This window comes from Palaemon carinicauda, chromosome 39 (assembly GCF_036898095.1).
Source record: "Palaemon carinicauda isolate YSFRI2023 chromosome 39, ASM3689809v2, whole genome shotgun sequence".
In the NCBI taxonomy this organism is placed as follows: Eukaryota; Metazoa; Arthropoda; class Malacostraca; order Decapoda; family Palaemonidae; genus Palaemon; species Palaemon carinicauda.
The window spans coordinates 18,671,168-18,687,366 of NC_090763.1; the positions used below are offsets into that span (position 1 = coordinate 18,671,168).

The 16,199-nt window shown below is 42.2% G+C and overlaps 1 protein-coding gene across 1 annotated transcript in view; it reads right to left on the bottom strand.

Moving 5' to 3' along the window:
• LOC137631053 (titin homolog) overlaps positions 1-16,199 on the bottom strand; it is a 129,715-nt gene that overhangs the window by 88,144 nt on the left and 25,372 nt on the right. The window contains exon 4 of the mRNA XM_068362644.1: positions 7,767-8,287. Within this exon, the coding sequence (XP_068218745.1) occupies positions 7,767-8,287 (521 nt within the window). The remainder of the gene's footprint in view (positions 1-7,766; positions 8,288-16,199) is intronic.

Here is a 16,199-nt window from a genome sequence, read left to right on the forward strand (position 1 = left end):
CCCACTGGCTTGAGGGGGGCACGATTGTTCGAAGCTCCTGATGAGCATCGAGATATGTCTGGAGACACCCAGGTCGATGCCCTTCAGGAGAAAGATTTGACCCAGAGCAGCCCGGACTCCTTTGATGGCTGGGATGGACATGTTTACCTCATCCCTGAGATAGACTAGGAAGTCCGCTCTCTCTGGAATGGAGGCCCTCAATGGTTTGATGTTCCTCGAGACGCACCACTTAGTGAATGTGGCCCACTTTGCCTGGTATACTGCCGCTGATGAACGCCTCAGATACCCTGACATCCATGCTGCCGTTCTCGAAGAATATCCCTCCTTCCTCAGGAGACGCTCGATAACCTCCACGTGTGAAGGCAGAGGGACCGAGGGTTCTCGTGGAACCTTTGAAAGTGGGGCTGCCGGAGGTCTGGCCTATCCGGAAGAGGCCAAGGTGGAAGGTGCGCCAGTTCCTTTAGATCAGCGAACCACTCTCTCTCCGGCCACCAGGGTGTACCAAAGTCATCCACAGGTTGTTCGCTCGCCTCACCCTGTTGAGGACCTGTCTGAGCCTCCCGAAGGCAGGGAAGGCGTAAACGTCGAGGTTGTCCCAAGGGTGCTGGAACGCGTCCTCGAATGCCGCTACTGGATCCGGCACAGGAGAACAAAACACGGGGAGCTGTGCGTTCAGTCTCGTTGCGAAGAGGTCCAACACTGGCGATCCCCATTTCTGAATGAGGGTCTTGGCCACTTCCGGGTGCAAGGACCACTCGGATCCTACCACTTGACCCATTCTCGTGAGGCCGTCGGCCAGGACGTTTCTCTTCCCTGGAATGAACCTTGCTGAGATCTTGATCTGTTCCAGCAGTCCCATCGTGAGGACGCACAACTCCTTCGATTTTAGTCCTCCTTGTCTCTTTATGTAGGCCACCACTGTGGCGTTGTCGCACATCAGTGCCACGGTGTTTCCCCGGAGCCGATGGACGAACTCTAGGCACGCTCTTCGCACTGCCATCATCTCTAGTACGTTTATGTGCTGGTTTTTCTCCTCGTCTGTCCAACTTCCTCTTGCTGTCCTGCCGAGGAGATGGGCACCCCACCCCTCCGGACGGTCGGCTGCGAAGGGCATTCCCTTGAGGATGTTCGATCTGGCAAGCCACCACTCTAGGACTTCCTTCGTCTCCGGGAACACCAGGACCACCTTGTGGGGGGGAGTTTCTCTGGTTCCAGGTCTCCTTCAGGTTCCATTGAACTCCCCTGAGTTTGAGTCTCCCCTGTGGACCTAGCTTCTCCAATGACACGAGGTGGCCTATCAGTCTTTGCCAGTCCTTGGCTCTCCTGGGCTGGTCCGACAGGAAGGGCCGGAGGATCTGGTCCAAGTTGTCTAGTCTCTCCGCGGAAGGGAAAGATCTCGCCAACCGGGAGTCCAGGACCATTCCGAGGTAGGTCATCCTGGTGGAGGGTATCAGTTGGGACTTCTCTAGGTTGATGATGATACCCAGGACGTTGCAGAACCGCAGGAGCTTCGCGCCTTGCTCCCTCAGTACTTCCCTTGAGGCTGAAAGCAACAACCAGTCGTCCAGGTACCGAATCAGGCGGATGCCCTGTTCGTTTGCCCGGGCTGAGACTGTTGTGAAGACCTGAGGGGCTGTGGGCAGACCAAAGCAGAGGGTCTTGAACTGCAACGCTTGGGTACCCCATTTCACCTTTAGGTACTTCCTGCTGGAGGGGTGAACAGGGATTTAGAAGTATACATTCTTGAGGTCTATGGACATCATGAAGTCCCCCTCCCTCGAGGCCGCTAGGACCGACTTCGGGGTGTTCATCTTGAAGTCGGTCTTGCACACGAACTTGTTGAGGGCTGAGAGGTCTATGACTGGTCTCCAGCCCCCTGTCGCTTTCTCCACCAGGAAGAGTCTGCTGTAGAACCCCGGGCCTGGGTTCTTGACTGGTTCTATCGCCCCTTTCGCCAGCATTACAGAGACCTCCTCTTGTAGGGCCGTCCTTCTCAAGGGGTCCTTGGGTGTCAACCACTCTGCCTGTTGATCTGGCATTAGAGGTAGGGGGGTCCGCCAGGAGGGGCAACCTGTACCCTTCTTTCAGGACTGCTACGGTCCACGGATCTGCTCCGTGGTCTCTCCATGCTTGCCAAGAATGTTTGAGGCATCCCCCACCTGAGGCTTTGGCAGGAGTAGGGGGCCTCTCTCCCTATCTCCTTCTACAGGCCCGGCTTGAACGACCTCTTCTGGCTGCTGCATAGGAAGGCCTGAAGGATGACTGTGCTGAAGACGTTCCTCTACGGGAGGGCTGCCAAGACTGAAACCAGGCCGTAGCAGGGGCGTCCATCCTGGGTTGACTAGGTGAAGCGCGAGGAGGAAGGGAGGCGTCGAAGGGTGCCCTTCTATGGGTAGATCTTCTCGCTGGAGGGGGTCTGGAGTCTCCCGTATCCTTCAGCTTCCTGACCCTCTCTACTGTCTCTTCCACTGCCTTCAGGGGGAAAACTGAGTCATCCCACAGGGGTAGGCTCCTCAGAGACCTCGCTTCTCTGTCCGGGAGCCTCCTTACGAGCTTGTTGAGCACCGTGTCCCTTTTCCACTGAACCCAATTGGCGGCCGGCGCGATGGATTGGTATGAGAGAAACTTGAGGGCTTTACCTCCCGAGCTAATCAGCTCCTTCAGTAAGGCCTAGTTCTCCGGGATAGTGAGGTCGTAGGAGGACTGGAAGCCTACCAGCGTGGAGGCCCACCAATCCAGCCACGAGGAAACGTTCACCAGGTCCTTGGCTATCTCCTCCATCATGGCAGCTTCTGAAGGGGAGAAACAGATCAGGGCGGTATTAGCCCTCTCTTCAGCTGCTCCTTGTCCCAGGATTGCGATTGCAGCTTCCATAGTACAGGGACCTGCGCGATGCCCTTCAGGAAGGTAAAACCGGCTCTGGGATTTTAGGCCTTGAAGAAGCTTGGAGGAGCTCTGGGTCTTGGGGGCTTCTGCATGGTTGGCCACGATCTTGTCCACGTGAGCCCTACCCAGCCTAACATCCCTAGCCAAAGGCAGGGCTAGCGAGGGTCTCTGCTGCCCCGGGGCATCAACCAGCCTGCTGAGGCTCGAGAGCCAGACTTCGTCGGAGGAGGGGTCGGGTTCGACCAGTCTGTGATGCCTCCTAATGAGTCCTATTACCCTCCTGTAGGTCGAAACTTCTGCTGCTGAACCTTCTACGTTGTCGTCCATTTCCTCTGTAGGACGCCCCGCTGCCTGTGGCGGAGGTCGCCGGGGGTGGGGGGGGTGTATGTAGGAGGAGGAAACATCTTGGAATGGTCCAACTTCGGCTGCTTAGGGGGTAGGACGGGCATCGCCGTCGGGACGGAGGCCTCCGTCTTGGACTTATCCCTGCTTACGGAGGTCCAGGTAGATGCTGGCTTGCTCGTCGGCGGGAGTTGCTTGTCTCGTTCCTGCCGACGCGACGTTGATTTGGAGGTCAGGACACGGCTGCCAGATCGAAGGGGCGACTCTCTCCGCTGGGCGGATGGAGTCAGAACCTTCGCGGACTTATGCCTATCCGCTGGGACCTGAAGAGACAACTCCCTCCGTCGATCGTATCTGCCGCTGAATACGTACCTCACTGGTGAGCGAGCCCTTGGGAGCCAGTTCGAGGGGCCCGGAACTGCTGACATCTCGAGAAGTTTGCTACGAGGGATGACGACCCATTCTTCCCCCGGGGAGTCACTTCTCCTAAACTTCCTCCTAGGGGATCTAGAGTGCCTACCCCCTGGCAGGATCTGGAGCGGGAGCGAGAACGTCTCCTGCAGGACCTCTCACGACGTCTCGTATGGTCCCTCGGGGCTCCGTCTTCCGAGGAGCAAGAGTAGGCTTCGACCGAGGAGCCCGATGACTTGCATGTTCTCACTGGCGGGCCCGACTCGTGCCGCGTTGTTGATGGGTCCACGCGTCGCTCGACGGAAGAGGGCTGTAGGAAGACGGACGGAAACGTAGCTGAAGGCGCTGGAGGGGAGCGTGGGAGTTCCTCGATGGGGGACCAGGTTTCAAAACCTTCCTCCATCCTCAACGGAGACCTGAAGGGCGTCTTCGGCGGCACCCACGCGAGGGAGTCCGACGGCGGTGAGTCTTCCTTCTCGGCGGAACCCTCGGCTGCGGAAGCACCTGAAAAACACACCCACGAGCCGGGAGAAGAGGTAGGCACAGTTTTTCCCCACATAGGATCATCTGAGGAGACGGGCCCTGCTTGTACCAGGGTTCCGTCCCCCGAACACACTCCTGTCCCTCCCTCAGGCCCCTCACTTGCCTGGAATGACACCACAACACCACTATCCCATAATTCAGAATCCTGGGGAAGGGCCACAGGCCTCTTCCCCGCAACTGCCTTACCTCGTCCCCTACTCTGGGTAGGGGAAGGCGACAGTGAGGCTCTGTCTGACGATATGCCCGGCGAAGCAAGAGAAGAGACGCTCAGCTTCTTAGGCGATCTCTTAGACGCCTTCTTCTTTTTGGTGCCGTAACGCACCCACTGCACCTCGTTCCAGGACTCGCACTCCGGACACGTGACTGTAGGGGAGCACACACTGCCCCTACACGAAGAACACAAGGAGTGCAGGTCAACTTCAGGTTTTGACAGGAAAGCACCACAGGATTACCGGCCATAGACCTAGGACAACGGCGGGGATGCTCCATTACGCACTAGTAAGGCACCGCAAGACACAGGAACACAAAGGGAAAGGATAAGGGGGAGCACAAAGGTACCACGTGGGAACCGCGTGAGACACAAAGGGGGTCGGGGACAAAAAGGGTCGCACTGGATAAGAAGAGCGTCGTGATGTTATCGCGACGCGACCAGAGAACTTACTGGGGATCGAGGCCTAAGCAAGCATGCTCTCTGACCCGGGGTCGCCTCAGGGCGTGTATCACACCACCTGAGGTTACCCCTCATAGAAAACGGGAGTAGGGTAAACTACACAAAACTCTGGTCAGTTGGGAGGAGATCCCAGATACTACTAAGAAAGTAGTTCGAGATAAGTACTCAGTGTGGGAACAAATGTGAATTGGAAAACTGTACTGTTAAGTACGTTATTATTGATTTAATAAAAATATGACATTGATAGAATATAGGACCAAATTATTTTACAGAGCACACTATTTTCTTTATCAAATGTTGCCTGACAAAATAACATGACTTACAAGGGCCACCTTCTTGCCCTCAGTAATTTTGTAAATGTCTTAAACACAAAGCAACACTAATATAGCATATAGCAAACCAGCATTCAACAATACATTAGCCACTAAAAAATTATCTTGCAATTTTATATACTCAACTGTATGGCTGATTATGAAAACTATAATTCTCTAGAACTATAGTGAACTTTGACTTATATATTCTAAGTTCCCTATAATTCTAATATCTCTCAGCCTGCAACCTTGGAAAAGTAAGCCTTTACTGTATTACTTTTCTAGGGTGATCCCAAGCTCTGAATGCAAGTTAAAAGTTCTTGTTATTGAACTGCTATTAAGACCCATAGCTAAGTGAATTATTTGCTCTTTATGAAGAATTGCAATTCTGTGTTGCAATAATTTACATTCATGGAAGGTAACAGTACTTCAAACAAAACACAAAGTCCCATTGAAGAAACACTTGTTTTTTAAGAGCCAAAGCATAATTCAGTATAGGATACCTCTGGGGGACAACTGTCTTTCAGAACCAGAGTACCCATGGCAAGCCTGTAACCATAACAGATGATCTCTCAAACAAAAATAGGCCAAGTAGAATTAATACATTCTACTGTAGATTAAGGAAGCCATTTACTTACTGAAACTAGAATTTTCATAATGTACCTTTTTTTTTTTTTTTTTACTGATGACCATAATTAATTATGTAACAGAGCAGGGCCTCTATAGCTAAAATGTTATCTCTAACAAGCATTCTGAACTTTATCTCCCCTTTCAACAGCAACAAAGGCATATTTTTTAACAAGATTCCTCTTTTTAATTTATATCTCACTATCTTTAACTAGTACCCTCAGACAAATAAATTTTGTGTACCAAATTACATACCACAACCACTACTAACAATTCATAATACTTCTTACACAAGTACAACAGAAATTTCATTAAAACATAGAATATAATACATTATCAGATTTGATTCGCTGAACTTATTAATAAAAAATATAATGATTCGACAAGAATTTGATGGTAAAAGTTCAAATGATGTTGCAACTTTACTTTGAGTAACGTATGTTTTAACAAATTCAAATGGCTAAAATATTGGTTGGAAGAGTAATTCTAACCAATGCACTGCAGTAAAAAAGCTTTTAGTCATTATTCTTCAGTTTATAGGAACTCACAACTAATACTTTCGTCAAAATTGAAGATTAAAATTTGTTATTAATTGAGAAATATATTGCAGTAATGCATACAAATGTTTTATGTCTTCATAGTAACTATCACATGATCTCAAAAATTACAATTTCTCCAGAAATGCATGTATATATAAATATATACAGCATATAACTTACATCTAAAACATATGAGAAAATTATTGAAACTTATGATCAACACAATTATGAATAGATTGTTTAAAGAAAAAATCATTCCTCACATTCACATTCTCTAAAATCTATTTTATAGTATTTGTCAGATATTTTCATTTAAGTATTAACTATTATTCATGAATATTCTATACATGATTGTGTTAATACTCCTCATTCCAACTAACAAAGATGGTATGAGAAAAACAATGACTGTACTCTCAACTGCAGTGGTATGGTTAGTAAGAGGCAATTGTAATAGGAAGAAGGAATGTTTATAGCAATGTTACAAAAATGCTTACACTTTAAAAAAAAATAACTCTGAACATTACGGTATTAATATCTAATAATAATCTTTGATACTATCAATAGGAATTCTAAATTAATATGACTAAGTCTAAAAGTAGGAACTTCCACTATAACATCAATCACCAAGGGAAAAAATCATCAATCTCCTTTCACATCAAGCCTTAGAGCTAATGACTATTCCATTGACTATTTTATCTGAACCCTTTGGATTCAGTCTTAGCAAAAACCATCTAAGCTATTGTGAGATGTTAAAATCAATACTGTATATGCATTTGTAAATTCACGAAACAAGAAGTGGTGATAGGTTAGAGGGTTTGTAAGCTTATTTTTAGTGCTTTATCATCTAATTTTAACTTGCATTCTTAATTATATATCTTATTTCATTTTAATGCCCTAAATTAAGATTTTTTTTTTATTTTCCTAAATCTACAAGGAGCCACAAAAAATTTTATACAAATGAATATTCTATCTAGATTATCTGGAGTCCCAGTTTTTCAAGTCTAAGTACTGTATCCAAATCTTTGCTGCAAGTAAGCTGGCTAATCAACATTTAATAAATGAACCAATTTTCAAGGTTTATACAGTACTTCAACGTAACCATAGTATAATTTCATGACCATACTAACCATGAAAAATGAATGAACAAAAATAACAATGTAGCAAAAGCTCTCCCAATGGCTGTTTTTAATGAATGCCTATGATATAAAACCATCTACAGAATCTCAAATCAATGGAATAAGTCAAGAGGCCCCTGAGGTTACAACCAGACTGGAAATCAATGTTTTCCCCAAGGTGCTAGTTTATCTACCAATCACATTATTACCATAGAGGTATGTAAGCATTAAATGTAACTTTATGTATTGTATCACACTGTAGAGTATTTGTTTCAAGTTCAACCGAGTTCAAACACACCAAATTGCTATACACAGTACTAACCTTGAGGGTAAGTGGCGTAACAGACCTCTCTTTGGGTGATATAGAAGTTAAAGTATCAGTGCTACCTGTTTTAATGATAAATGATGAAGGATGAACTAGCGTGGATGTTTGTTTACAGTTTTTGGTAGAATGTGAGGGCTTGGAGACAAGTGATGAAGAATAAGTGGTGTGATGAGAAGACTCTGCATTGTTATTATTTTCATTATTGTTATTGTTATAGTGATTAGTGGTGGGGGACTTTAATGTATTACTAATGGAGACTGCTGGTGATTTTGGGGGAAGGCCTACTGATGTTTTGGACAAGCTAGATGCTTTGGCAGTATGGACAGTAGATGATGCTTTGGGGGCTGAGGTGACGGTGGTGTTGACAGAGGGATTTTCACCCTCCCTGCAGCTTTCCTTGCCAGTTTCACCACTTGCTAGGTCTTGGTGGCAAGAGGAAGCTACTGCGCTATCTGATGCCTGGGTGGTGTTTTCGCTCCCCGCAGATGCGGAAGATGTTACTGCAGCACCCGCAGTTTCTGATATAGGAAATAGTCATGTAACCATCAAACTATCCAAAGGATTATCAATCATGCTTGGATCATTTTTAAGTTTGGTCACTTTGCAAAACTAACAGGGGGTAAAATTAGTATTAAAAGCTTACACTGTATAACCCTGAAAGAAATCCAGCAGACTTTTAATTCATAAAAAATATAACGACTGTAACTAACCGTGGGATACCATTATGGAACATAGTGCTGTACATTTAATTTTTTCAACAAAAAGAAAAAAAAAACATATATTATATCATACAGTATATGATATTCCTTTTTGAGTGCCAATCATTAATTCAGTCAGGGAAATATGGCCATTTTAGCTTTCGTACCAACCTCATTCAGCATAAATCCAAGGAAAGGTATCATTTACTCAGCAAAACATGGTAACAGTAAAGTGCAATGATAAAAATATTTTTCTTTACAAAAAAAAAAATAATTACATTAGAGCCTTATTTTCATGAAAAAAAAAAATCCGAGTTTCACGTAAAACATTTCAATAACATTCCAGAACATTTCCAAAGCAAACGTTTCACCTTAACATCCCCTTCTTCATGTGATGAAAAAGATATAAGCTGAAAGGTTTGGATGAAGGTATTTCTTATGACAATACTGAGTTTGTATGAAATAACATTTGTATTATAAGATTTTTGACATTAAGCCACCTATTTTATAAACTGCCTGCTTTGCTAGTTAAATAGGAAGAAAATGCCACAAAGATAAGTTATATAACCACACTACACCAAGATAAATAAAATAAAAAAAAATTCCCTCAATACACTGATAAGTTGCCTAAGAGGTACAGTACTGCAAATCAAGTCTGAAACTGGAAAGTAAACACTTTAGTAACAGCTGACCAACTGTTACTAGCAGCATTGATATGTACACCAGTACCAATGTGTAAATATTTTGCTATGCCAGTACTACCGCTAGAGAATTATGAGGTCTTTTGACTGGCCAGACAGTAGTACATTGCATCCTTCTCTCTGGTTTACGGTTCATTTTCCTTTTACCTACACACACACATCGAATAGTCTGGCCTATTTTTTACATATTCTCCTCTGCCTCATATACCTGACAACACAGATTACCAAACAATTCTTCTTACTGCACTGCAATTGTTCAGTGGCCACTTTCCTCTTTGTAAGGGTAGAAGAGACTCTTTAGCTATGGTCGGCAGCTCTTCTAGGAGAAGGGCACTCCTAAATCAAACCACTGTTCTCTAATCTTGGGTAGTGCCATATCTTCCACTGTCCCTTCCTTGAGGGTGCACTCAGGCCCACTATTCTATCTTAATTCTCTTCCTCTTGTTTTGTTGAGTTTTTAAAGTTTACATAGGAGATATTTATTTTAATGTTGTTGCTCTTCTTAAAATATTTTATTTTTCTTTGTTTCCTTTCCTCACTGAGCTATTTTCCCTGTTGGAGCCCCTGGGCTTATAGAATCCTGCTTTTCCAACTAGGGTTGTAGCTTAGCAAATAATAATAATAATAATAATAATAATACTATGGCCATCCTTATCGCAGTTTGTACCATTTGCATTGACTATCAGACCTACAGTGAATCACGTATGTTCCAAAAGATGGATGTAAAGAATTGGGGCCTTTAAGGCCTAGAGCTAGATAGAGGAAGACAATTCAACACTGGTAGAACTGGATGAAATACTTGTCATTGCACTACGAGGCTAAAGATATAAGATTGAACGAGATGGAGAAAAAAAGAGGGAACAAGTAAACCAAATGGGAAAAAATTGGGTATGGATAAGTTGCAAGGGAATACTACAAAGATCCTTCAGTAATGTCTTCAGTGCATCAAATGAAGTACACTTGCACTGACAGTACAAACACCCAACAGCGACAAGTTCCTATTAGACAATATCCAGTTAAAAGTTGAATGTCCAAAAAATGGAAAACAGTTTCCCATTAAATATAGATGCAAGCAAAGGAAATGTTAAACAAAACTAATATAAGCATTAACCTTCTTCCACTGATCCTGTAAGGAGATTTAGGTTTGGGGTACAGCTCCCCAAGGACAACCCCATCTCCTCCTCATGATATTACTAGCTATGCTAAAACGTTGTTGAAAAAGAGGGATGCTATACACTTGAGGCCTCCAACAAGGAAAAATCAGCCCTGTGAGGAAAATAAATAAAGTATATGCAAGAAGTAATGAGCAAAAGATATAAAATAACTTAAAATCTGTAATAACGATAAAATAGATCTGCCATATATAAACTACGAAGGACTTATGAAAACCTGTTCAACGTAAGCTCCACAGAATCAACTGCCTAATTAGGAAGATCATTCCACAATTTAGTCACAGCTGGAGTAATATTTCTAGAATACTGTGTAGTATTAAATTTTATGATAGGCGCCACTGCGATTACGGGATTGAACCTAGTGGTGTTCTTCAGGGTATTGTTCTTGTCCCATTCCATGGACTGGATAGGCTTTTAGGTCAGGCACTGAGACAGGAAAAGTTATTTAACACCATCAAATATTCATATACAAAAGATATCTGATTAAAAACGATATTGCAATATCTGTAATTGTCAGTTAAAGAGGAAAGACTAACACATCTCTTGCCATTTCCTCAAAATATAAGACCTAATAGGTCTATTCATATTGGAGTGGGGGCCATCTTTTCAGTAATTATCGTTTGCAGTGGATTTCTACAAAATTCTACTATCGAGGGATCCCACCAGAAATGAAATTTTGTGCCAGCAGGAAATGTGAAAGGTGTAGGCTATTCAAAATTATAAAGTTTCTCCACTGCATTTGAAGTTCCTGTATAAAGTATAACAAACGTTCACCCATAATTTTCAAGACATGTTCCAGACCTTAACTAATGCTTACAATCTATGAAATAAATTTTGCACAGTTAGGTAAGAACCCAGCTAAACACAATTCATCCTTTTGAACTAAAGCCCAGCCAAAACCATTTTTGACTTGTGTCAAGATCTTGAAAAGCATCATATTCAATGAATTTGAAGTAGCCCTCTTCTATAGCAGTTTTTTTTTTTGCTAAGATGTTGAGCTTAGGATATTTCAAGTATGACCAATGGTGAAACACATGGGCTCTTTTTTCCCAAAACATCTTTTGCCTCGAAAGAGGAGTCATTCACTTGATCGTTTATTTCAATCCGAAAAGGCTTTGAAGATATATAATGATATATCTGAATTCCTAGAACAGGTATTTCTCAGAATATCAAAGGAGGGATATGCAATTCAATTGTGCACAGCTGTCGCAAACCTAATTCCTCTTTAGAAGTCAACAAGTATTTCAGTAGTTTTCACAAAAATATTCTCAACAGAAGTTCTGAATGGACGCAACCGCAGTCTAAAGCTAATGATGTGTACAAAATCTTGTTCTCCTAATTTACTTTTACAAATAGAAACTACATCTGATAACCAAACTACAGCTCTGAGCGACAAGATTCATAGTCTCAATGATGATCTTTTAGCAGCTCCTCAACTACAACCAGAACCATTTAAAAAACATTTATTTTAGATTTCTTGACTCGATTCTAGGGGATAAATTTTACTAGACCAAGAGAGTTTACAATCAAATACCATGTCCAAAAATTTAATGAAAAAGGTTTCCTTTTCATAAGGCAAAACAGCACCCTAGCTAAAGTCTGTATCGTCCTAGCTGGCAAATGTTGTTGAACTACGGTTTGAAAGCTCATCGCTGATCGGCTGTTGGTTCAGGTATCCTCCCCTCCCACTAACTGACAACGAAGCAAAACAATGCATTTGTCTGCAGTACATGAAGTTCATTTTGCTTTATACCTCTCTTAGTTTGCGTAATATCTACCTGGTTCTTTGGTCACACACATTAAAGGTAGATGATGAGTATTACCTTGAAAAAAATATCCATATTTTAAAAAACATACAAAAAAAATACGAGCTGAAGTGAAACAAGCGCTGAAAAAACTTTATAACTTTTTATATGCTGTTTTTTACCTACAAATATTATGCAAACATAAATAAAAATAGGTGGATTTTGTAGAAAAAATATCCTCTTGAATGGCAAGAACCTAAAAAAAATAATGCAAGGAAAGAAAATAATCGTGAAATATTTGGCTTTGTACCACGATATTGAAAACAGTGAGGTACAGTATAAAGCAAAAATGAACATCATGTACCGGGGTCAAATGCAAGGTTTTGTTTCGTCATCGGTCAGCGGGAGAGGGGAATGCCTGAACCAACAGCCAATCAGCGACAAGCTTTCAAACCGTTGTTCGGCTCCAGTTGCCAGCTAGGATGAAACAGACTATAGCACAGTATATTGACAAATCATTAACAAAGAGTTATTTACAGAAGACACTTCCTCTACAATGCCATTGATAGCTATTGCAAAACATGTAATCACCTAATTTCATGAATACATCCAATTGGTAAGAGTCGACGAATCTAATCATGTTACCAGACACCAATTTTCGTAAGGCTCTTTCACTATCTTATAACTTTGAGAAGCTTCATTGTATCTGATTGGCATGGCATGGATAAATCAACCATTTGGATTCCAAATAGGATACTAGGCTAGGATACTAGTGTTGTTAATCTTTTTCACTAGCTTTTGGGTTATCTAACAATCTTATACAGTATCCTGTTTATAAAACAAATTGGTAATTTCTCAAGGATGTTTCAATATTCCATATATTTTATCTTCCCAAGGGACACTGGCCTCCGTTCAAGAGAGAGCATCTTTGAATCTTTAGATGAATCTTTTATTTATACTCATGTGGTTTGGCCTTGAAAATTATGTTGATTTTCCAGTGTAAACCTTTGGTTGCTAAATCCCTTAACAGAAATTAAACTAAGTTGAGAGCATGGTGCCAATTAGGGCTATGAAACATTGTATCCACCTAACCCAGATCATTAGATAGACAATGTTTCTTTGACTACCTGCAGCACATTTGAAATTTTCAGTGCAATTCTGCATTGGCAATCCACATTAGAGAAACATATCTAATATGTTTATTTTATTACATGAAATTACTGTTTAGTACTTGAAAACTTTCAAGATATAGTCAACTTTACTATATTTGGATTTCAACTTTCGTTTGATTTTTGTAGAGTATGAAAACTATATATTTTTGGGAACCTTATAGTATGAGCAATCAGAAAAATAAAAAATTTCAAGTAATTTGTATTCTTCCTAGCTATACTTACAAGGAACTTCCTCAGGAGATCTGGGGCATTAGCCCCCCTACCAACCAGATTTTTCAGTTAGGCCTCCAAAGTTCTCCCCACCCTACCATACATCTGGGAGTACCCACAATCCCTACAATTACCTGGCCCAGGTCAAGGCCAGAATAATTGCCAGTATGAATCTGGTCGACCTCTCGAAAGGTCATGCGTTTTTCATCCCGTATCTGACCAATGTTTGCTTGTGTTTCGTTCCACGTTTCCTTCTCACGTGTTTGTGATTCTGTTACTTGCTTTCCATTCAGCATGGAGCCTGAGCAAAACATTATTTTTCCAGTTGCCCCACATCCTACATGGTCACCATCTTGTATCTTGTAAAAAGTCTGCCATAAAAATTTTTTGTCAATATCTGAGCTTTTAAATAACCTACAGCCTTTATTTTGACAGCTGGACTACCACTTAACAGGCCAATAAATCCAATGCTCCTAATTATTAAAGCAGTTCATGAAAATACATAAAAATTTCATAAAACAAATTGGTCATTAGGTCATACTAGGCACCAACCACAAGGACACCATTATCTAGTATTCTGACTATTGTAAAAGGCCTATATTATGTATGTTGAACAGTACAGTATAATGAACCCTACATACTGTACAAGTTCATGTTGGTTGTATTATATCTTTTTTTTTTTTTTGAGGACTCCAAACAGTGATAAACAACAAACTGCTTCAGAGGCTACTTATCAAGATCAGGAGTCAATCAACTAGAAGTAGTATAAGCAGTAGACGAAAGGACCAATGTTCATGATGGCAACTATGGTAAGCTTCAACGACAACAACAAAGATGTACAAAGAACACACACTACAAATCGGGCAATCTATCATGGTAGTTGCTATACAAATGCAACTTACAAAGACAAAATCCAACATGACAAAGACCATCCTGCACATGTGTCAGTTACTGGCTGCCACATTGCTAACATACACAGACAGAGACGCAGCAGCACAGAAATGGACGAATTAGGCCCATCAACATCATTTATGAGATCCTGTACATGTTTACTGGATAAGGAAAAAGTTTTCTTATGTCAGAATGATGATGATAAGATTTTTGGGCTCAGCCATGTCGTCCTGATGGAAGGTTCCTTTAGGCAGCTTTCTAAGGGATATTTAGCTACAATGATACTCCCAGAGAATTAACCATAGGTCTCCAGAATTCTAACTCCTGGCGCGAGTATCCTTAATATAACTTCAAGGATATTGTATAATATCAGGGGACGTATTTTTTGATACGACGCATAGCAATCTTCACCTCGAATAGATTTTACTCTGAGGGGGAAGAGTGGCGAATGAAGGGGAGCCGTTATCAAGGTACCCGTTGGACCCCCTCCCTGTACTGCTATGGCCCATCATTCCTTTTAAAGGTAGCATTTAAGCACGGTGCTCTCCGTCGTTTCTCTCAGTACTGTTACTATTCTCAAGGAATATTATCATGGAATCTCCAGCATCTTCATCCTCTGGAAAGTTGAGTATTTATTCTTTCCTGGGTATAATTTTATAGCTCCCTTCTCACAGTTAAATTAACAATTTAGGTGTGTTAAGTGGAGCACTGCCATCTCCGGAGGCGGTCATCTTGAGACCGCTGTCGCACATCATAAATGCAATTATTTAGTTAGTAGTGCGACGCTCTCAGTATTTAGCTATAAGACATTTCTAGCTAGTTAGGCAAAATTATACTAGTGAAGATTGCAGATACACATATAATATATCCTCTTCCTGTTATGCTGAGGATAATAGGGAGGCAGATATAATTGCTGTTGCAGGTGTTGAGGTGCCAGTGATGGGAGATGAGAATGAGAGAGAGATTACAATAGATGAAGTGAGGAGAGCACTAGATGAAACGAGAGTAGGAAAAGCATCTGGTATGGATGGTGTGAGAGCTGAGATGTTGAAGGAAGGGGGTGTGACTGTACTTGAATGGTTGGTGAGATTGTTTAATATGTGTTTTGTGTTGTCAATGGTACCAGTGAAACGAGAGTAGGAAAAGCATCTGGTATGGATGGTGTGAGACCTGAGATGTTGAAGGAAGGGGGTGTGACTGTACTTGAATGGTTGGTGAGATTGTTTAATATGTGTTTTGTGTTGTCAATGGTACCAGTAGATTAGGTTTGTACATGTATTGTACCACTATATAAGGGTAAGGGAGATGTGCATCAGTGTTGTAATTCAAGAGGTATTAGTTTGTTAAGCGTACTTGGAAAAGTGTATGGTAGAGTAATGATTAATAGGATCAAGGATAAAACAGAGAATGCAATCTTAGAAATACAGGGTGGTTTTAGAAGAGGTAGGGGTTGTATGAATCAGATTTTTACAGTAAGGCAGATATGCGAGAAATATTTAGCAAAAGGTAAGGAGGTGTATGTTGCGTTTATGGATCTGGAGAAAGCGTATGAAAGAGTTGATAGGGAAGCAATGTGGAATGTGATGAGGTTATATGGAGTTGGTGGAAAGTTGTTGCAAGCAGTGAAAAGTTTCTACAAAGGTAGTAAAGCATGTGTTAGGATAGGAAATGAAGTGAGTGATTGGTTTCCGGTGAGAGTGGGGCTGAGACAGGGATGTGTGATGTCACCGTGGTTGTTTAACTTGTATGTTGATGGAGTGGTGAGAGAGGCGAATGCTCGAGTGCTTGGACGATGATTAAAACTGGTAGACGAGAATGACCATGAATGGGAGGTAAATCAG